Source organism: Rhea americana, unplaced genomic scaffold (genome assembly GCF_003343005.1).
Source record: "Rhea americana isolate MKP2758 unplaced genomic scaffold, rheAme1 scaffold_129, whole genome shotgun sequence".
Classification (NCBI taxonomy): domain Eukaryota; kingdom Metazoa; phylum Chordata; class Aves; order Rheiformes; family Rheidae; genus Rhea; species Rhea americana.
Window position 1 is genome coordinate 854,583 of NW_028185361.1, and position 22,286 is coordinate 876,868.

Here is a 22,286-nt window from a genome sequence, read left to right on the forward strand (position 1 = left end):
TAATAATGCCAACCCTCTGAGTAGAAGGTACACACAATAAAATAAACACTAGATGATTACATTATACAACTTTCTTTTTACACAGTATCACAAAGAAAACTCCAAAACAAGGATATTTTACCTATATTGCTAGTACATTTAAAGCAAAACATATGCTCCCATCCTACTGTTAGCAAGTAATTCCAAGAATAAACCATCAGTTAATATTTTATTCTTATGAAGATACTACTGTCTGACTAAAAGCAATTCACTGTTACAAATGACCCAAATAAACTGCCCAAATATTATTTAAATTGACAAAGAGACTATCTCCCATAAAAATAAGCTTTCCTATATGTAGTATTTTCTCTTTCAGAGTCACTGAAGACAGTAAGAGAACTTCTGTCAGCTTCAGAGAGCTCTAGATAAAACCATTCTCAAAGTATAATATGGTTGTTTCTGCCCTTCGGATACAACGTCTGCTTTTACAGGAGTTGGGATTAGAAACTGAGGGCATCCCACTGCAAGAATTTAAATCTGCAATTCATGTCTCACCATCTTAAGCAGTCAAATTCCATTCATCTTCAGAACCTGCCTCTTTATTTGGACTTTTCTGGAAAAGTAGCTGGACAGAAGAGGTCTTTTTGGCATTGTGGTGACCAACTAGCTTGGATAGGATGATATCATTATAACATCTACAGAATATATCATCTAAAGGTTATAATAGGCAACAATGAAGAACATAACTAGTAATTTTTTAGTGAGTATTATGACAGTTATGTATGAGATGGCTATCATTTGATGTATTGGCAACAACATTGTCTCAGTAAAATGGTAGCCTGGGATTTCATACCCTCTGACCCAAGGTAACTCTGTACCCATCTCTACCCAGTTGTCTGGCATGTCAACTAGTATCAAACAGATGATCCTAAAGTGCCTTGTTTACCAGCTTCGTCAGCACCACTGTGCAATAGAGGACTTTGAGGGGGTAGAGGGACAGGGCCATGAAAGGGTTAATGCCATTCACACTAAAAAAAAATCCTCTCTCTCCTAACTCAAGTAAGGTACAGAAGAAACTGATTGAAAAAGATGAAGGTAGCTGTTCAGAGCCTTGTGCAGATGAGATGTGCATAGGTGTCCTGCTGAGGGTTTCTGTAAGCAGGAAAAAGCAGAGGGGGAAGGGAAAAAGTATTCTCCATCCTCAACATAGTTCACTGAACAATGCTCTCAACATTTAAAGGAGTCTTGTCATGCTCAGGCTAAAGAGTCAGTGCTAGATTAGTGTGCTGGAATTTTCCAGCTAATGATGCTGAAGCCAAAAGAGCGTGTGTGATGGGGACAGGACTGCTCCCTGCTGGTTAGTAAGCGCTGCAGTCACAGGAGCCCTGTGCATGGCTGTGTGTGTCCACATGTACATAGAGCTGCCTGCCGTTGCAAAATCTAACAATTCATAAAACACAGTTCTGGTATTGGGAAACTTTGGAAATGAAGACAAACAAATGAAGACCACACTTAAGAGTACAACCAATGAGCAAGACTTTCCAGACGTAGCTTGACTGACAAATGGCTACAAAGGTTTGAAAAACTTGGCAGTATATTTTAAGAAGTCAGAAGGAGACTTTTTTGAGTCTTTTTTGCTTGTGCTTTTGGGAATACGTGCTATTTTTCAGACTCTTCTACCACTGATGCTGAAGTTCCACTCTGAAGTCACTTTCCATCTCACCAATTTGCTGAGGAATTGGTGGGAAAAAGATTAATAAACCTAGTTCAGAAATAAAATAATTATACTACCTAAGTTGCTACTACCTAAGAAAGGAAAAGATTTCCAAATCTGTTTTTCACTCAAAGTAAGAAATAGTTCCTTACTAATAAGCATAATCCGTATGCATAATTCCTTGATTCTTGGTCTTCTGCTGCTACTTGCATTAGAATGCAGAAAATTCAAGGCCATTCCAATGGAAATAACTAACTCATATCCAAACACTGTGATGAASTTTACACACCATCTGCAACACACTAAAAAGGGACCAAATTAATATAGTCATTGGAAAGATCTGACTCAAAGAATTTTATATCCATAAATTGCATGTCTGTAAACAATTAAAAGCTCCACGGAATTATTCGTATAATTCCTGAATATTTGTGAAAGTCTGCCAAAGACTGATTCTGCCATGATAAGATAATGGTCCCCTAAAAGACAAGTCTTATAAGTACATAGAGAAACATGATGCCTGACCATAGATCTCCCGTATGATATTTTAAAATGAAAGTACTTATCTCAGGCAACATTTAACTTTGAAAACTTTTTTTCTTTTGCCATTGATGAATAATGATAAAATTCTGACTTTCAAAAATCAACTTGAATAAACAACAGATGAGTAGATAGTCATTATACCATTAACAGCAGCTGCTATTTAGTCTAGTGTTTTCCATGCACAAAAAAAGCAAACCTAAGTAAATYGTTTAGAAATCAACTTTGAGATTGCTTTGGTGAATCCTGTATTTTCTAACTGATAAGAAAGACTTAGATTGCATGTGCCTAATAATCCATCATAACGTTACAAAAAAACAGAGGAGAACTAGGACTTGGGTTTTGTTCACTGTACATCGCTCAAATAATGCAAAGAGGATGCTGTAAGATGATGTGCTAAATGGAAAGGGCAAACAACTMTTCCTCTAGTACACTGAAATTTGTGGCTGTTGTGGGAGTAGCAAACAAAACTTACACAACACTGAGAACAAAACTGCTTTTGCAGGAACAAGTGGCACAAAGCATATTATTTTGGAGAGCTTTTTCGTCTCATGCGTCTGAAAGCTCATGTTTCTCAAATCAGCAAGCTGTTTTATACACCCTGTAGATGGGTTTGTTTTCTTCCTGAATGCTGGCAGCTTCAATACAATTGCTTTCCCAAGGCATATGTCCAGCTGGAAAGAGAATTGCAGATGCCAGAGTTAGGTGTGCCCCACAGCAGCCTGCTATCTCTTCACATGTTCTGGTTCCCCTGGGACCAGTGCCCACAGCAGTGTTACTTGTAAATTTTGTTGTTGTCTTCCTTTCCTTTTCCTCCATAAACTAGTTCTTAGCGCAACTGAACATCTCAGGCAGTTTCCTCCCTTAACTCTCTGATGACTCTCCCACAGGCAATGCACCAGATCTTCTCAGCTCTTGGTGTTCGTGGCTTTTCTCTAGTGAGATCCAAGGACAAACGGCCTGGCCTCGAAGCAGCACGAGCATTTGAGGGTTGTTGTTCTCTGTAGTCCCGATCTGTAGCCTCCACGCACTACTCACACCCCTTGGGCTCACAGTCTTCACTTTTGTTGTTGTTTTTGTTTCCTTGTGGGGGTTCTACCTGTCATGCTGCAGGCTAAGCATTGCACTTCCAGGTAGCTGGAGCTGTTACAACTCTTTCCTTTTGGGGACTTGCACAGCAAAGACTTAGGCCTTCCCTGAAATCTGTATGACTTGAGAAAAACCAGTCTGTGGGGCAGGGACTATGTCTTCTATGTAATGATATGAAGTACATCTAGGATATTAATAACAATTGATAAATATAATAATAATAAAAAGTTGAAGTAGCTTAAGCTGGCTGTGGACAGTTAATTAATTGACTGAAAGAAAATAATTGGAAGATGGGAAAAGTTAATCACATAAAACATATGTATATGAGTCATAATTCTCCAGAGAGCGACAGTTATTACTAGAAGACAGGCTTATGAGGAAGTCCCCAATTTATCACTGCAAATCCTGACACAAAGGCAGTATGTGATACTACACTCTCACGTCAAAGTGCTTTAGGAAGACATCGCTGTATGACATTATCAATCACCTTTTACTACAAGAACACTTTCTGCCCTGAAAAATAGATAACAAAACCCTTAAAAAGGCTCTGTTAACAGTTTTTTTTCATGTGTTACTCTGTAAAATATCATTGTTTCTGTCATACTCATAGTAACAATATACTTTCAGGCAACATTGTCTACTATTGCATATAATAGAATCCTAATTCTAAACTACGCTAGCAGTATGAATTCCATTTGTGGTTTCTGGTTCACAACACTTAATCCTGAAATATATGCAGTCATATCACGCATACCTTGCACCCCATCACTGTGAAACCTGATTTGAAGAACCTTGAAGAACTATTGTGTACTCTGTGTTCAGTGYTTTTATGTATGCATGTAGCTCTACAAATCAATAAAAGTCAATGTCTCCTATCTAAAAAGTTTCAAAATGGACTGTCACTGGGTACTTTAATAACCTACTTAAACAATACAAAAGACTGAGAAAGTTATATTTCTCAGCCAGCCTCCAGAAAGCTTCACAAATTTAAACAGCTTCAGCATAGCAGTATTTCATCTTTGTAATAAATGACACTGACTTTGTGGTATTGACTTCAAATTCTAAGAAATGCGTAGCTTACTTATGATTACTATAGACTGCTAAAGACTCATTTCAGAAATGGAAAAAGCGTATTTTTAAGGAAACATATCTGAAATGTGGATGAATGAGCTAGATTTACTGTTTCTTTACAAGATTTGATATAGGTGTTCTAAGGTTAAAGTAGTGAAAGTACTCTCTTCCTGTAGCAGAGCTGTAATGTTTCTGAAAATCTATTAAAATGGAAGACACAAACATTTCTCATTTTCATTCAGTTTAATATTTTATGGTGGTTTGGATAAGTAGTGAATGATATAAGGACTGAAATTTGTTATTTTCTAGTACTAAATGTTTACAATTGAACATCCAGTGCAAATCTCAACAGTGAAATATCTCTGTAACTTACCATCTTACTATTTGCTACTTCCTACAGTTTTGGTTTCTTTTAGRATTTAAAGTAGACTCCCACCACCTCTCCCATAATTTCATCTTGGACAGACAGATATCCATATTTGATGCCCCAATGCAGTACAAAGTCTACTTTTCTACCTTACAGCATTTATCTGACGTACCTCAATAGCTTCTTTTCAGCTTTATGTCTTTCTTTAATGAAAAATATTCCCTTCAAGTTGAATTTATTCAGCTACTTTTAACACTCTGATTAATGTTTCCTGACCCATCATTCCTATCTCTTCTGAAAAGAATCATTTTATAACTAAATTTAAATGCCATTTGCCCCTTCCAACAGTTCCAGTTCTCACCTATTTGACTTGAGAAGAAAATTGCCTCTTCAAGCATTAGCAGTATTTGCAGCTGAACTTTATCGTACTCTTGAACTCAAATGACCTTTTTTACAACAACCAGAATAATGTCATTGCTATCAGCTCATTCTTTGCCTACTCCTCCAGTATCTGGAGACATATGTACTGCCATTTCTATGCAAATGTGTGACTATTTCCAATTCATTCTTCCTGAAAAATTCCCTGATGATTCCTTTCCTGCTGCTGTGAATCCTTTTTGACCTTCTAAACAACTTCTTTGCCCTTTCTCATGCACAATGAATCATTTTAGCTCATTCCTCCAACAGCCTTTTTAGTTCCTCAGTTACTTCTGAACTGTTCAAAAATTGCCCTCCATTAATTTACAACTGGAACAACTTATATTACTTGACTCTCAGCTGCAGGCAGCACACTTTTCACCAATATCAGCCTCACTTTTCTGCCACACACAACTTCAGCTATGCTGCTGCAAAAGCATTTTTTCACTTCTGTTTTGAAGGCAAAAAAAATCCATTGTCTCATCTCCCCTCTGAATTGCTGTCTCGCTTACGATTCTTTCTATCTTTAGAATCATTCATATGGATGAGATTGGCTGTGGAAACAGACCAGCCCCTGGCTATCAGAGGCAAGCAAAGTTCAGAGAACACCACAAGGCAGAAATCCTTTCTCCACACTCTGCAACAAATTAAGAACTTAAGTAAAAATGACCAAAGCCAGGAAAATGACCATTTGCCTGAGGCAGAGATCAGGAAAGGGCAGTAGCATGACTTGTGTCCTAATTCATTCAAAAAGCTGGGCTGTTGTCAAAAAACTCAGTATCACTAGTTAACTATGGGATATTTTATATAAAAGAGTGTTCAAAAAAGAGTTTAAATCTATTATATCTACCACTTGAGGGCAATAACAATAAAAGAGTCAAGAGTCATTGCATCCCAAGACCCTTTCATTGCTGCAGATTTATGGCTGCTACTGTGTAAATAAGACTGTCTTTTCAGCATTCTAATCCTATTAATCTCTCAAGAAAGAATGTGGTGAAAATAGAAATACAGCTCTACTGTGATACTTGTCTGATAAGTTCTATCAACTTTAATAGATTTAAAGAAATTGATAACAAGCTAAAAAGTTTGCCTTGGGCAATTTCACATATCAGCTGTCAATCTCTAATGAAGTGAGGAGAATTCTGTTATTAATTAAGATTTTCTGTTATCATTTTAATCATATAGACTTATTAATTGCTATTTTTCCTTTCCCTTGAATGAAATGCACAGAAGTTTATCATGCACATATCACTGTAGCCCAGGAAATGATTAGACTTTCCTATCAGTAAGTGTATTGAACTTTAAGATCACTTAAAACTCATTCTATGAAGCAGGTTCTCAGTTCTCAGGGTTATGCTGAGTAGTCAAACCATTTTAGTGGTCTTTTATGCATTCTGACTTGTGCTGCATTGTACAGCATCGCAGATGTTAAATTAGCTACCAACTAAAAAGGGATGATTTTATCTAATGTTAAATTTATTTTTGCTCACGTTTCCCTCCACCATCACTCAGAAGGCCTAAATAATTCTTCTAATACTCATTTACCTTTTCTCTCGGGCTGATATTCACCCTTTGCCAAAAATTTTAATATAAACACTCCTAAAGTAACTCCTTTTTGTTTCTTTATTCAATGCCTCTGTGTACTTCTACAATTATTTTTGGTGGCAATCACCAAAATCAGAACTCCAAAGGAAAATTTTTGATGGGGAGAAACAAGAGATTGTAATTTTGCTGGAAGATTCTATAAACCATGCATGTCTGTGAATTCTTTCAGGWATCTGCATGTTGAAAGCCTTGCTCAAACTACGGATTTTTCCAAAAACTTTCCATAAGAACTAACATCATTTATGGCAGCTGGCATATAGACAAAGCTCTAGGCAAATTTCAGGATTTTGCCACTGTAGATTAAACTGGTATTATTGGCAAAGTAGTAAAAAGAACATACATGTTAGAAACTTGCTAGTATGAAGTTTTCAAGATGGTATGTAACTTCACTTTGGGGTGAAGTTAAAATCTTTGCTGAATATACCTTTACACAGCAATTATGAACAGAAGTCTTTGCGCAGCATTGACATCTCCTTCTGTGAGTTGGAGAGCTCCRTAGCAACATACTGCAGAGAAAGTCATGGCACAAAAAATGATGAGATTCATAAAAGATAGAGAACAGTGCAGCTGAGAATGCCACCTAAGAACTCTATATGAAATCTAGATGCAGCACTGATGTTTCTCTAGAGATTATCTTGGAACAATGGCTGGAAAAAAGTCTTTTGTATGTTTTCATAAATTGATTTTTGGAGGAATGCCTTTGAATTATTAAAGCATGAGCAGTATGTTCAGTTTCTATCTCCTCAGAGATGTCCTATATAGGTGCTTAGCACACCCAGTTAAGTTGGAGTCTAAACAGACTTTTCTCAAAGCAGAAAAAAATGCCATTCACCTTTCATTAGAAGATATTAGGCAGGATGGTACTGAATAAAACCTTCTTCTAAACTTCCATCTTTCGAAATCTTGGATAGTTAAAAGATTCATAACCAATTTAGGACTTCAAATCTGAATGTTGGATTTTGCCAGACAGAAGATTTGGACCGGACATTGGACTTATAATCTTTCACACACTGCTTCTCTTCTGAATATGTAAGAAATTGCATTTGTGAAAAGTTGATTCATTTTCGACATTCATTCAGTCTAAGCTCTTTTTGCTACTCAAAATGACAATACTACTAAATATTGCCAAAATGGGGGAAATAAGGCAAAAAGTTTCTATGCACTATGCCTGAAGTGGCGACTAACTGCAGGCCTAAATAATACTTCTAATATTCATTTTATCTTTTCTCTCAGGTTGATATTCACCCTTTGCCAAAAATTTAAATATAAACACTCCTAAAGTAACTCCTCTTTGTTTCTTTATTCGGTGCCACTGTGTACTTCTACAATTATTTTTGGTGGCAATCATTGTCTTATAGTATGGACAATATCAACCATTAATCACCTGTGCTTCACTGAAACTGTTTTATTCAGGAAAAAATTATAACRTGCATTTCATACTGGAGGAGCAGAGCAACACACAGTCACACAGCAAACACATTGGAGAGCTGAGATAACATCCTCACACTCCTAACCACCATTTTCTGATTCACCTGCCCTTTTCATGACCCAAAGAAAGTATAAAGATTCCAGAAGTTACCACAGATTTCCTTTGGTTTTGTTTCTGTGTTGTTCATTTTTGAACTCTTTAACAAAGGCACTTTTGAAAATAATCATTTATACTTTGGCATTCTATGAATATATTTCCAAAAAGCCAATTCCTTTCTGTTACTGCCTGTACCATGGTACAGCATAGCTGTACTTCTAAATGACTCTCCTTCCCCTTAAGATCTTTGTATCAACAACTTTGCCTTGTTATGCCTTATATAAAACAAAAATACTTCCTGATATCTGTCCAGCAGCTATTTTTTTTCTTTTCCCTCTCATGTGCCATGCAGTCTTACGATTTACACATATGACATTTAAAATTATTGGGGAAAGCATGGAAAATATACATAGTATAAATTTCAGAGTATAAATTACATATTTGACCCAGAACTGTATTTTAAAAAAACAACAGATAAATAGGATTAATTTCTCATTTGTAACTAAGAGATGGATCTAAAAGTTAGGCTCTATTGCACTTTGCATTTCTCTATGATCTCTGTCCCTGATACATTCATATTTATGTCTCTCATTTGATCAGACCTAGCCTCTACTTCACTGACTTTTGTTTTGAAATATACAAACAGAAATTCAAAGAAACAGATTTTGTCACTTGAGAAAATCACTGAGGAAAAATTGCAAGATTTTTATTATATTAAAGATTCTAAACCAAATCTTAGTACATTTAGGTAACCAAAGTAATTAAACATGTTCTGTTTAATGTATTTACTGAATCAATTTACTGGAGTGAAGGAATATAAACTGCCATACGCTTAGGTTCAGTGTGTCATCAGTGATGCAGAAACTTGAGTGTTAATTTCAGGTATGAATAGTCGAAGAATATTTATGATAACTTTTCAGAAGATGAAAGGTAAAAACCATCTTGAGCTTGGACTATTTTGCTTACCTTGCTTAAAGCCAGTACTCTTGGTTTGGAAAGTGATTAGCTTTGGCAAATGATATATAGTCCCACAGCTCCTAAAAACAGCCTTCTTCTTCTCCAGTCTAGGACAACTTTTTTTCTCTGGTGCCCTCCAGCAATCTGAAAGGCCACACTAACTTCTAGGTGACAGTTATATGAAGTTGCTTGATCAAATTTTGTACAAAACCACTCCATAGGCAAAGGAACAGGTGAATAAATTGGTTTTAGAGAATCCTTCTATGCATGCTTACTGGGCTGCCTGCAAAATTTTTTTTAGTAAAATCATGCAAGAGGACCAAGAGGTTCTGGCTTATGAGCGGTTATGGCCTAATTTCTGCTGAAGTTTAGGGGAATCACTGCAACACAGGAACAGGTCCATTTTGTGGTTTTATTTGCTCCTCCTCTGATATGCTGGAGATGTAGCTCTATGATCTTTCTATTTTTATCATTAACCTTCTGAGGAAGCACATTTACCAGGGCTGTAGAGAGTAATCTTCTGTGCAAGGTATCATATTTTTACAAGCTGCCATGACTGCAAGTAAGCTTTTCATCAAGGAGAAAATAWAAAAACCATAAAAATAATGTCTCTGATTGTGATGGCAACCAATTTCCAACAAAATTTTTTTCCCAGAGATATTTTTTCATATCTCACTGACAATTAAGAGACATGTGTTGACCATGGGATGTTATCATGGGTAATTTGTTTTCTCATACTTTATCATGCTTAATGAGGCAAAACATAATCTGGAGGGAAGAAACAACCATTTCAAATGCAATAGTTGCAACATGCAGGGGCTAAATATAAACCATTTTTCTACAMAGTACATCCTCATTATGAGAAAAAGTCAATTACTCTATAAGCTACATTAGAGTAGAAGAAATAGTGAGAGGAGTATTCCTCTCCGTTTTACCTACGAGTAAACCTGTTCCATTTTACTCATTCAGAGCCTGGTCTCTTTGAAAGTTAGAACCGACTGACCTTGCAGGACAAGGATCCAGATTACACTCCTGAAGTTTTGGCTTTGGCTTGATATTTTCAGGATAATAGTGACAGTACTGATCAGCTACTACCCGGTTGTTTCTCAGATCAAAACATTCAGCAGATGTCAGTTGATAACCTGCAATAGCCAATGAAAGCAAAAATACATGATTTGTTCTTGTTCTTCTTCTCTCTTGTTGAATTACATCTAAGTCCTGGTTTTATAGAAAGCTTACCGAAAACATCAATACAGCTACTGTTTTATAGCTGAGATTAAAATAATAATTTATAAAAAAACCTGGGTGCCCTATAAATCTTCAAAATTACTTCACCATCAGCTCTACAAAATGTGTCTATATCTGATCAGCAGGCCTGAAAAACCTACATATATGCCAACAACCAACAAAAGTATCTACGTTCCAGAAATTTTTGAAAACTGCAGTGACACAGGAGAATATAATTCAGAATTCACATGTCTGTTGCTATTACTTAATGTCTGTTTTAACAATAACATTCATAATAGATGCTGCACATAAACACAGTAAAAGGTAGTCCTGATCTGATGGGATTACAACTGAATTACATGACTCAGGAAAAAAAAAAAAAAAGATTAATTACATGTTAGGACTAATTTTCTAAGGTCACATTCCCTAGAAAATGTGTCCAGAGAATTCACAGATACACACAGGACATATCATCAGATATTAGAAGCCATGCCTCTTTGTGTGTGGTAGTGGGTGAAATCTGTCACACTTCAAGCTCCTACCATGCAAATGTTTGCCCTACTTTTCAGTCAGAAATTATCTTTTCTTTATCTCTCCTCCCATGGCTCATCACAAGAGCAGCACCTGTGCACACACCCCCTCTTTCACAATACTGGTGCTTCTCCAAAAGGGGCTGTCACATTTTTTTTTTTTTTTTTTTTTACAGATTTACCTACAAAGATTTATTTCTCTCTTACATCTTATTATATTGTCCAAATGAGGAGCAGAAAAAATAGATAGAAAGTCATAGCAGTAAATTTGCTTTACTTCCCAAGAAAAATCATCACACACAAAGCTAAGTCATGGTAATATCATTATGTACTATTACCATTTGCTGACAAAAGTAAATTGTCTTTCACCTTTTATATATGCTGTTAATGTAGCTTAAATTGGTAAAAAATTGAAAAAAAGATGATCAGTCACTGATGTTGATGACTTCTGCATTTCATTAGCATCAGCAAAACAATACCCACACCATTGCAGCCTGTCAGAAGTGGACTAAAATTTAATGCAAAACTTTGTATGAATCCTATTAAATGGTATCTTCTTCAGATACCCTCAAAATGCTAAACAGGAACTAGTATACATTTAAGAAACATGAATTTTCCTGTCTTAAATCACATGTAGTGAGAAACAAATCAATATCATCAAATACAAACACAGAAGCCTAAAGGATAAAAAGAAACCAAAGGCCAGAATTTCATAGACAGTAAAAACTGTTTACACTCAGCTTCACTTTAGAAGAGTAAAGTTACAGATGGCGAGTAGGAGGAATGGAGAAATGAGACATTTTGTGATTTTAAAGCAGGCCCAAATCCCATCAGGCCCAGGGCTGAAAGTCTTCGTGCTTGCTAGCTATAGCATTAAATGCAGCCATGTGTATCTCAGACACTAAGCACAGAGCTTGCTGTGCTGTTAAAAAACCCACAGACAATACAGCTGTTACTATGTCCTTCCTTTCATTTTTATATAATTACGCTCATGTTCAAATTTTGCCCAAAGATCCAAATCCCAGTCTAGGAGTTGGGACAGATCCTGTATGCAGATAACTCTTTATGGAATACAGTGGTAATTCATTACCTCCTCCACAGGATGCTGAACAAGGGAAAAAATCAGTTTCTCTCCATCGGTGAATGATTGGCTGATAGAAGATAAACTGAACTGAACTGTCGGTTGCACCAGCATAACGGATCTGAAAAAGATGTAATACCAGAAGGTGAACCTGACATAAATACCAGCTAGAAACACTTTGCCATAAGTATCTCGCAGATATCGGACACTACAAGAAATGCCAAAACTACTTTGTAACACAAAAATGAGATGCACAAAATAATGTGTAGGCTTGTGGCAGTAATACCAAAACTCACACCAGAAGTTATAGTGGAATAAACTGCTGGGGGCATAGTTAACACTGTTTTACAGAGGATGTTCTGAAATAATGAAGAGATGAATACTGGATACTGAATACTGGAGACAACAGGTATGGGTTGATTTTTACTCCACCTACCTACTGTCTCTCCCTGTCATATTCCAAAGGATGTTAGATCCTTAACATTCCCAGGCACCTTCCAAGACCATGTATACTATACAGACAGGCAAGGATAAAAAATAGGAGGCTGTGCTGTGAAAACTACAAACTATAATAGTTCTAATTCAGGACTTCTTTGTTTCTGAGGTGAGGTCTCATACTTCTCTGTGGTATCTGGAGTCTTTGTTCACTTCATTTTGGCTCTAAAAATCCTCCTTTCTGTCATAGGCCTGGTCTCTTGCCTGAATCTAAGGGAATGTATGGAAAGGTCTTGAAAGTGTGTAAATACTGGTCACTTTTAAGCCATCTGAGCTTCACAATGCTTTGGGTACTTTGCATGCTGGATGGATTTCCTAGTTTAAGCCAGACTTTGTAGTGCAAGCAGTGCAATATGGAAAGAGACCTTTACTCTACTGAAGTTGATCCTTTTGTATCTGGCTCAGGAAAAAAAGCCCTCCTTTGATAGCTCTACTGTTTAATATAGTCATGGAGACTTCAAAATCTCCACAAGAGAATCCTTGTCCTTACCTCTAGCCCCTTCCATGAGCACCTGGCAAGGGAGGATCAAGAATGCTGCTATAGGCTTCTCCTCGTTGATTGTTCTTCCTAGGACATGGTGTAYTGGTGTTGCTTGGGCATCTCTGCATCAATGACATGATGCACATGGAYGGATGGAAAACTGACAAGTCACAACCAGGAAAGATGCATCCTTCTCTAAGTCCTATTCCAAGTACTCCTACTCTGAAAAGCAAGTATTACTATTCTGAAAAGTGATTGTTCCTTTCCTGTTTTCAGACCAGCTTAAAATGTTTCAACACTGCCTTCTTTTTCCCTTCCCATGTTTTCTAGACGCCCATTTTGGAAATATTATTTTTCAATCCATCCTTTCCTCTCTCTTTCCAGACACTGAGAGATACCCTCAAAGAGAAAATATTAGACTAAAAAACAGAAGCAAAAATATGACAAATTTTGTTGAACAGAGTAATCTGGTTGTTTGTTGTGTTTTCCCCAGTTCATGGAGAGCAACATTATAAATAACAGAAACACTTGAAGAGAAGGAGGAAGGCAAAAATGCCAGAGGATATGTTCAGGGATGTAAGAGACCTGGCCCTCTGAGACTAAGGCTGCCTTTTTCTAATTAGAGTAAACAGTGATGTAAATTCCCACCAGGAWAAAGAATACAGCTGTAGAAATACAGCTTCTTCAGCAAAAGGGAGGCCTTTTGCACAGATTAATAYCGTTTGGATCCGTATGTCAGAAAGAGGATATCTAATTCCTCATGTAGGGATGGTACATTAATCACACACTTCAGAAAGATCTTTCCTAGCTCATGAAAGCCTCACATACTCCTGGGAAAATGTTTTATTGTGCTGGAAGCCATTGAGGGAGGTTCCTGATCCGACTGTGCAGAAAAAGAATTCACTATGGAGAACTCTGCTCTTCCTCTTTAGTTCTAGAGACTCTCAGAGATTCTGAAAAGCAAAAGGTCTACTCAGCAGTGTGGTCTTTGGTAAATCACGATGAACAGATCAAGAGCTCATACAGAGCCTACTATAAGAGGAATAGGAGGGAAAAAAAATCACATAAAATATCAGGAGGAGATAAGAACCCCTTCCCTGTAGACAATTCCTGTGTGTCTGCAGAATTATCTGTTTTGACACACAGAAAAGACAGGTAAAGTCTCTTCCAGCCTAAAATGGAAGTTATTCATACAGTCATGATAACAACATAGGTGGGATAGAATTACAATGAGCCACAGCCATGACTAAGGTCATACAAAACAAGCAAGGTGAAATAAGCAGACACAGTACTGTTTATTTTTTTAAGGAGTACTATAAGCACAAGAAGAACCAATATACAGTGATTCCAGGCAGCAAAAATGTTTTTTGATTTTGTTTGTTAAAAGCTTGTTAAAGCTAAGATCTTGATCCAGGAGAAAATACTGTTTTTGCCACGTGGGGCCAACTTTCACCTACAGAAATATTCACATCTGCAGTATAGTGACATTTCTGACTCTTGCCATGCTTGGCAGTCCCTTCTCCAACACTCTGCTAGTTATAAGAAATAGCAGTGCTTCAGAGACATCTTCAATACTTAAGAATCTTTTACAACAGTCCCTAGAAGAAGTCTCTAATTTTTCTGCATCTTTCTTGCAACTGTATGGAGAAAATAGCAGTCATTCACYTCTTGTAAATAAAATTCTAAGTGTGTCAAGAGAAGGTAACGACAGTTCAGCCCTGCTCTGTGCATTGCAACCTCTCTGGGAGCATCCTTGACTTTCTCTACGTCTCTGGGGAATTTGGAAGCATTCAGAACATGGCAACAGTGCTCCCTACTTGGTGGCTAAAAAAAAAGACCAAAAGGAGATCAACAGTCTCAGAAAGAGTAAGACTCCACCAAAAGTTAACTGTCTTTTCAATACTAATTGCTGACTGGAGGATTTTTTTTTTATTATTTTTATTACTTAGAAAGAAGTGTACCACCTAAACCAGAACCAGAATATGATTTTTTGAACTTGCTTTTTAATTCCCTTGCAGCCCTAGGAGGATCTTTGCCTTTGAGCTCCAGGAAACATGTGGACTGTCATACTGGATTCATATCCCTTGACTGTGAGAGTCCTGTGTTGGGTCATCTGGCTTCTGCAGTTATTTTTAAATGAAAGACAGATGGAACTCCTCAATTCAACATCTAAATCAGCCATAGAAATCGCCAGGAAATTACATTACATACCATCAGTTTACTAGGTGATATGCAAAACATCCTCAAATCAAACCTACTTACCAAAAGAGACGACTAAACTTTGATAGAGCTGTGCTCCTTTAGATTACTAGGATGACTACTAAAGTATTCAAACTAAATTCCTCACAAGGTCAAAATAGAAAGCTAGAAGATCTGAATCTTTTCTTAAATCCCCTTGCTGTCCCCAAGGGAAGAACCAGACTGAAAATCATTGCAATGAATTGGATAGGATAGTTGGCAGCAGGGAAATCCATTTTATCAACTACAAGAGGTATTACAAGCTGCACATAGCCAACTACCAAAGGCAACAGAAGCAGAAACTTCTGAAACTAGGAAGAGCTCCAGAAAATCAAGGGCAATCCCAAATATACCAAAAAAGGTTCTACTGTATCTGTTCTACAGATGCCAACCATAACATGCACCTCATCTACAGAAGGACATTTCACCGCCAGTGACATGCTCCCAAAATAAGAGCATGCACCTTTGAGCAAGCTACACTAGCCCCTTGTACAGAGTTACTGCCAGACAAAAGGGAAGAGCCCTGACTGTGCACTCTGGTATCAGATACCATTCCCTACCTGAATATATATGAACATATACATAAAATCTTTGAACCACTGCAACATACACAGAACAGTATACTATGAGAGAATTCTCCTAGAATCTTCTGTCCTAGTCTTCAAACAATTCCTTATCCTTACAAACTCAAAACATCAACTTATTATGACCTACTAATTGGGAAAAATGGACACTCRTTTTCATAATCAGCACAAACAATACTCCTCCCTTCCATCAATCATCATGCTTGTTCTAGAATGTAATACTTCATCCTATGCCCTAAATACATTTCTGAAAGTGATGTGATTGAAACAACATAACCCCAGAAGTACTCAGTTACTGAGGAAGAATATTTTTCACAAAACATGAACACTGTACTTCTGGTCTCTCATCCTCATCTTCAGTGATGCCTTCAGAAGATGATCCTGGGAAATAACACATAAATATTCTGAAYGAAAACAATAGCAAACTCAATAGATTTTGATTTTATGGACTATTAAGCCTTTTTTTCCCCTCCCCTTTTCTTCTGCAGGTATTATCTTCCAAATGCTCTGCATTCCATACAGGGCAATGGTCTGTGATCTCTCAGCTGATAATTTCCTTTTTGCTATCCAGAAACTAATCTTTGTTTTCTTTCAAATTTTCCTACTGACTAACAAAATTAAGTTGTTAAAAACAACTGCATTTTTATTGGAGTTTAGGCTTCTGTTTCAGACATCAATAAGGTACTACATCTTTTTACAACTATATCCAATGATTTCACAATTAGTAAAACGAAATTTAAACATGGAAAAATAGCAGTTTTCAATTTTATCATAGAAACAAGATTATTGTGGTTTTTAGTCACAAGAAATTTAACTAAGAAAAAGGAAAATTTTGAGAATTCTTAACAAATGCCTTGCAACTGTTCATTAATGCTATTACTTTTCCACAGTTCACTTTATCGATATTTAATTAAAATAGTTAAAAATTATTACAAGTGAAATTCAAGCCTGTTCAGATGCTCTGAGATTCACTTTTCTAAAGGTGTAAATTCTTTACTAGACTATAAAATGTGAACTCACCCAAAATTTACTTGCTGAGTTTCAGCATGCTGAACATAAAATTATAAACAGACTGCCATTACTACATTTACTTCTTTTCTTTTGTAAAAATAAGTATTATTTAATTGTAATCTAACTGTATGTTGATAAAATGCTAATAAATGTAGAAGAACATTTATTATCATTATTTGTATTATGGAAATATCTAAGAAAATCATTTAAAAAATCAGGCTCTATTGTGATAGATGTTGTATAAGAACAAATGGGCAATATACAAGCGACAATATTTACCACAAAAATGTTGTGGACAATGAAGCAAAATGAACAATGTTGGCATTAAAACACTATATTACTTAAAGCTGATTTTTGAAACAGATAAATTTCAGAAATTTACACATGACACCAGGATAAAGTTAGAGAAAAGACAAAGCAAAAATTCAAGGGACAACTTGTTAAAGAGATAGAAACTAACATGCCTAAGAAACTGCTTCAGTTTTCYCAAGTTAAAAACTGACATTAGAAGAGATTTTAGATCAGCAGTATTTTAAACAAATACGCAAGATTAATGGTAACAAATCTCCAGATCCAGACAGTATTCATCCATCAGTTTCCAATCACGTACTATAGGAAGAATTCAAGAATAAAAAACACAGTACCATATAGCTTACTAGTAAGAAAGGTTAGTGTTCAAATCAGAAGAAAAAAAAGAGTAATATGTTATAACAGCAATTTTTAGAAGGGGTTCCATGGGAAATTACAAACAAATTAGCTCAAGCTCTGTACTGGCTCAATAGAATGAAAATAAAGAGTAGAATTCAGTGATGCCCCATCCCGAGAAGGGTGATGCTATCCAGGCTTGATGGTTTCCCTTGTCAAAGAATCACAATGGACACTAATAAAGGTGACTTAGGCATTTGGATTCTCAGAAAAAATTTCTTAGGTCCCTCAGAAATGATCCTAAAGGAACTTGATTTAGGAGGATTCGCCTGGGGTTATGACTGGTTAAAAGATAAGGGTGTCTTATAAGCAGTTTTTGCAATAAAAGATTACCCGTGGAACTCTGCAAGGATGCTAGGACATATCCTATCAGCCAGACCCTAAATGATCAGGAGAACTGGCCAGCGGTGAGCTGGCCAAGTTTTCGTATGAAAAAACTATGGATGATAGCTAAAAGTGAAATGGACTATGAAAAATCTTCAAAGATTTGGCAGACTAAATTCAAATTTAATAAAAAAGAAATAATGTCTGTGAGAAAAACAACCCTAATTATACATGGTAATTATACTTGAAATGGTCTCCACATTAGCTATTACTATTCAGGAATAAAAATGAAGAATTGCTACAGGCATTTCTCTGAAAATGTCAGCTCAGCATGCAGTAGCAGTTAAAAAGATTAATCAAACATTATGAGTTCACAGAGAAGGAAGAAAAAACAGGACATTGCATCACCAAGTAGAATACACTTGTCTCCTGAACACTATGTGCCGTTCTAATCATCTATTTTCAAAAATATAGATTGATACATTTTATATATATATTTATATTAAATTATTAATCATTTTTATTAAATCACTTATTTACTTAATGTAAATACATTTATATAAAATTAAGTGATATATTTATGGTCATATATATATGTACTTAGCTAAATTGTAAGATATTATAAAAACATACAGTAGAAGTAGAAAAGGCACAGGAGAAGGGAAATAAGGATACCCCTTCTATGGACCTGCTTTGATGAAAGGAGAGATTAAATGCAATAGTACTCCCCAGATTAGGAAACAGGCAACAGATAATATGACATAGATCTCTAACATATAGACATCACAGAGAAAATGTATGAGCAGTGACCATTTACCATTCCTCATAGTGGAAGAACTAGAAGGAATCTGTGAAATTTTAACACTGAAGGTTGAAAGATAAGAAATATTCCTTATTTTATAGAATGCCTAATTCCTTGAGGAACTTGTCCCGAGAGATAAGTGTAGTCAAAAGGGCAAACACATATATATGTGTATATAAATACATATATAAATCTCTGTTTGTGTGTGTGTTTGTGTGTGTGTTTGTGTGTGTGAGTATATATATACAGTATATATATATATATRTGCATTTAAAATAAATACAATCACTCTGGAATACAGGCTTGGATGAAGCACACTATTCACTTGACCTTGTATGGCAATTCCAACACAACTGCAGAAGGAATATGCAATCAGAAGAACAATGATGTTCTAAGTACCACTAATTCAAATAATTTGTGTTAAATAGAAAAAAAAAAGGAGGATGTGAAACAGAATCTGTACAGCATTTTCAAAAGAAGACTATACAACTTCTACTGTTTCTGAAAAATTTTGCCAGATTTGGCATAATGGGAGAAAAAGAATCTTTTCTTCAGCAAATAACTTTTCTGAACTTGTTGCAGAGATCTTGTCAAGTTCAATAAAGATTAGGTCTGTTTTCAGGATGCCTTTAATCATRGACTTGATGTACAAAATATTACAGAAGTGTATCTTTTTAAGAAATCAGAAAATTAGACTAGATTTTTTAATGGCTATTGCTACAAAAAAAGGCATTGCATGCAAATACAGGTTGATGCCACCATCACCAAATACAGGCTGAAGACTACTTCATGGTCATGCTCCTTGCTGGGTCCAGTCTTCACTCTATTGAAGTGACCTCAGCAAGTCATTTATCTCAAGAAGTAATAATTTATGGCCAAGAGACTGTATTTGAATGATCTCTTTTAGATTCAGCAAAATTCTTAGGTTATTGTATCGCATGTCACCTATTTGATGTAATCATAATTAAACTTTAACTCTTACTGGTTACCATTGTCAGCCTGGTCTCAATTCTAACTCATCTACTGATAGGAGCACAGTCCTAGCTTTGGCCTACCAGGTCTTTCAGGATTAGATCCTTTGCCACTTGCCATCTGACTTGTAACCACCTCCCAGATCTCAGGCATAACCTCCTCTGGAAAACTTTGCCAGCATCAGAACAAACCTACACAGATGTCCCTTACTGACATCACCCCTGTTCTCACATGATAACTGCTTTAAAAATACAACATTAAGCCAGCCATAAGCAGTAAGTTCTTGTTGTCCTCTGCCCTAAAAGAAGCATAGGAGCCATTTCTTATTCTGCTACACGAGCTAAACGGCTGTGTGCTCCTGGTTCAGGATTGACTGTTTAATCGCACCCTGGCGTGAGCTTGACGCAGTCCATCAGCCTCTGCCAGCTGAGTCACCTGTATATGCACAGGTTGCTATAAACCCTTGCCAGTCCCAGGAAGCTGGATTAAGCTCCAATCTCTTTTGTTAACCTGGATCGTAACCCAAATGCAGTTCTCTCTTCAGCATTTTCAGACAGTCCTAGGTCACAACTGAGGTAAAAGGCAGCTGGCCAGCACTTTTGCTTTGTATAACTCAGCATCCAGTCCTGAACTCTACTGTGGCTTTAACTTCTTGGCTAATTGGTGGCCAAAATCCTAGTTTTAGTGTTAATTCTACTCAAGATAACATAGCCTGCATTGTATCTCTGGGAGACAGCAGTTCTCTGATAGTACTGGCACAAAAATTAACCAGGTGCTCTACTCTGGCACCAACCCTCAACCATGGCTTGTCAGCCCTAGAAGTGTGAAAAATAATGACAGCACAAACCTAACCCCAGTCAACATATCTCTGATAGCCTCCAGACCAACACTTACCCTGTCTAAGCCTGTATAATAATCAATCTAATATCAATTTAGTGGTCCATGCAAGTCCTATGAACAAACACTCAGCTTGATACCAGGGACTGAAAACCAACAAAAGCCTAGTCTAGTCAGGTTTAGATCTAGACTGTTTTTTCCTGTGACCAGCCCTAAATCTGAACAACATCTCTTCGTAGACTTTGTTCTAAGTTCAATGGTCTTTACTACCYCAAAGTGGAACCACTGAACCTATACCCCAGATTGCTCAAATTAGCAGTATTAGTAGCTTTAAACAAACAGTAATTACTGTTAGCATTATAGTATCAACTGTAGATCTCATCTGACAGATGCTCATAGAAGTGTAGATGTGTAATATGTGAAATGGTCACTCTAAGTTTCTCTGTTTTCTGTCTGAAACAGACTACATGGAGGGGGAGATTTTTTTTAGCATAGACAGGTGAATGTATGGCTTTAGGTAACACCACAAATCAATGGCAGGTCTACCAGTAAATGACAAGTCTCGTTATTTCATGTTGCTGATATGTTCTCTAGATCACATTGTCAGCAAAAAAAACTTCCAAGTGAAACTGACCTTCATTTTACCAGAAGTTTATCAAAACTGATATATTTTTTTCTGAAAAACATTTCTGTTTATATGAATCAGAATTTTGTATTAAAAAGTAATTAAAACAGGGAAATCCTCAGAATTTTAGTGGTAAGATTCAAGTGCAATTTAGCATAGTTGGGTCTTTTTCTGGCCTTYTGCATTAGTGACATTAATAATTTATAAAGGAGATTTATATCTCTTAAATTATGAATATAAAAATTAGAACATGGAAAAATCCAGTTTTCCTCTCATTCTGTACTAAGACTTTGATTTTTTAAAAAACAGAGCTGGTATTCTACTGAATTATTTTTACCATTCACTTGCCAAATGTATAACTAAATAAAATAGATTGACTATGACTATACCACTCACTGGCATGAAGTAAAGAAACCTTAATAACTATGCAATCCAGCTCTTGCAGGAACTGGATGAGGTTGCTTCTTGCAATTTAGAGCACTCCATATCATCAGTAAGTAAACTCTACTGTCAACTCCCCACTGAGTTTTTGCTTCTGATCAGTAATTTTTCAGTCAGTGACAATGCAATGTTTGCATAGAGAGGATTCTGTCAAGTCATCTAACTTGACTACACTGAATGTAAGCATTCACAGTTAATGGAAAAGGACTCTAGCAGCAATTCTAGAGACACAGAATCAGTGAGGTTGGAAGACCTCTGGAGATCATCTAGTCCAAGCTCCCAAAGATTTTCTGGYGCTGGTTCCACTGGGGCTTGAACCCGAGACCTTCAGTGTGTAAAGCAGATGTGATAACCACTACACTATACCTCTATCCCAACACTACCCATCTACCCCAAAGGCAATCATCCCATAACTGGAATTGTTTTATATTTACAAATTCATTCAGATCTCTTTGCTTCAGAGTTGCTTTTATTTTTCCAGGAAGGTAAATCTGGCCACCCAAAGAGATCCCATTTTGTAAGGCAACCTTGCTACCACCACAGCAAAGCCTTTCATTTGCTTTGCAGAAAAGTGCATTATCTTCATAAACCRAAGGTAAAATAGTCATGGCTGTAGAAAGTAAGAAAAGCAGCTGTTAAGTTTGACATGCATGAGAGGTAAGCCTGCATTTA

At 36.5% G+C, this 22,286-nt stretch overlaps 1 protein-coding gene across 2 annotated transcripts in view; it reads right to left on the bottom strand.

The window, feature by feature from the left end:
• Nucleotides 1-22,286, bottom strand: part of ADAMTSL1 (ADAMTS like 1) — a 207,596-nt gene that overhangs the window by 113,434 nt on the left and 71,876 nt on the right. For both annotated transcript variants that reach the window (XM_085326227.1, XM_085326228.1), the window contains 2 exons: nucleotides 12,109-12,220; nucleotides 10,265-10,403 (listed from right to left, as the gene is read on the bottom strand). In XM_085326227.1, coding sequence (XP_085182353.1) covers nucleotides 10,265-10,403; nucleotides 12,109-12,220 — 251 coding nt within the window. The remainder of the gene's footprint in view (nucleotides 1-10,264; nucleotides 10,404-12,108; nucleotides 12,221-22,286) is intronic.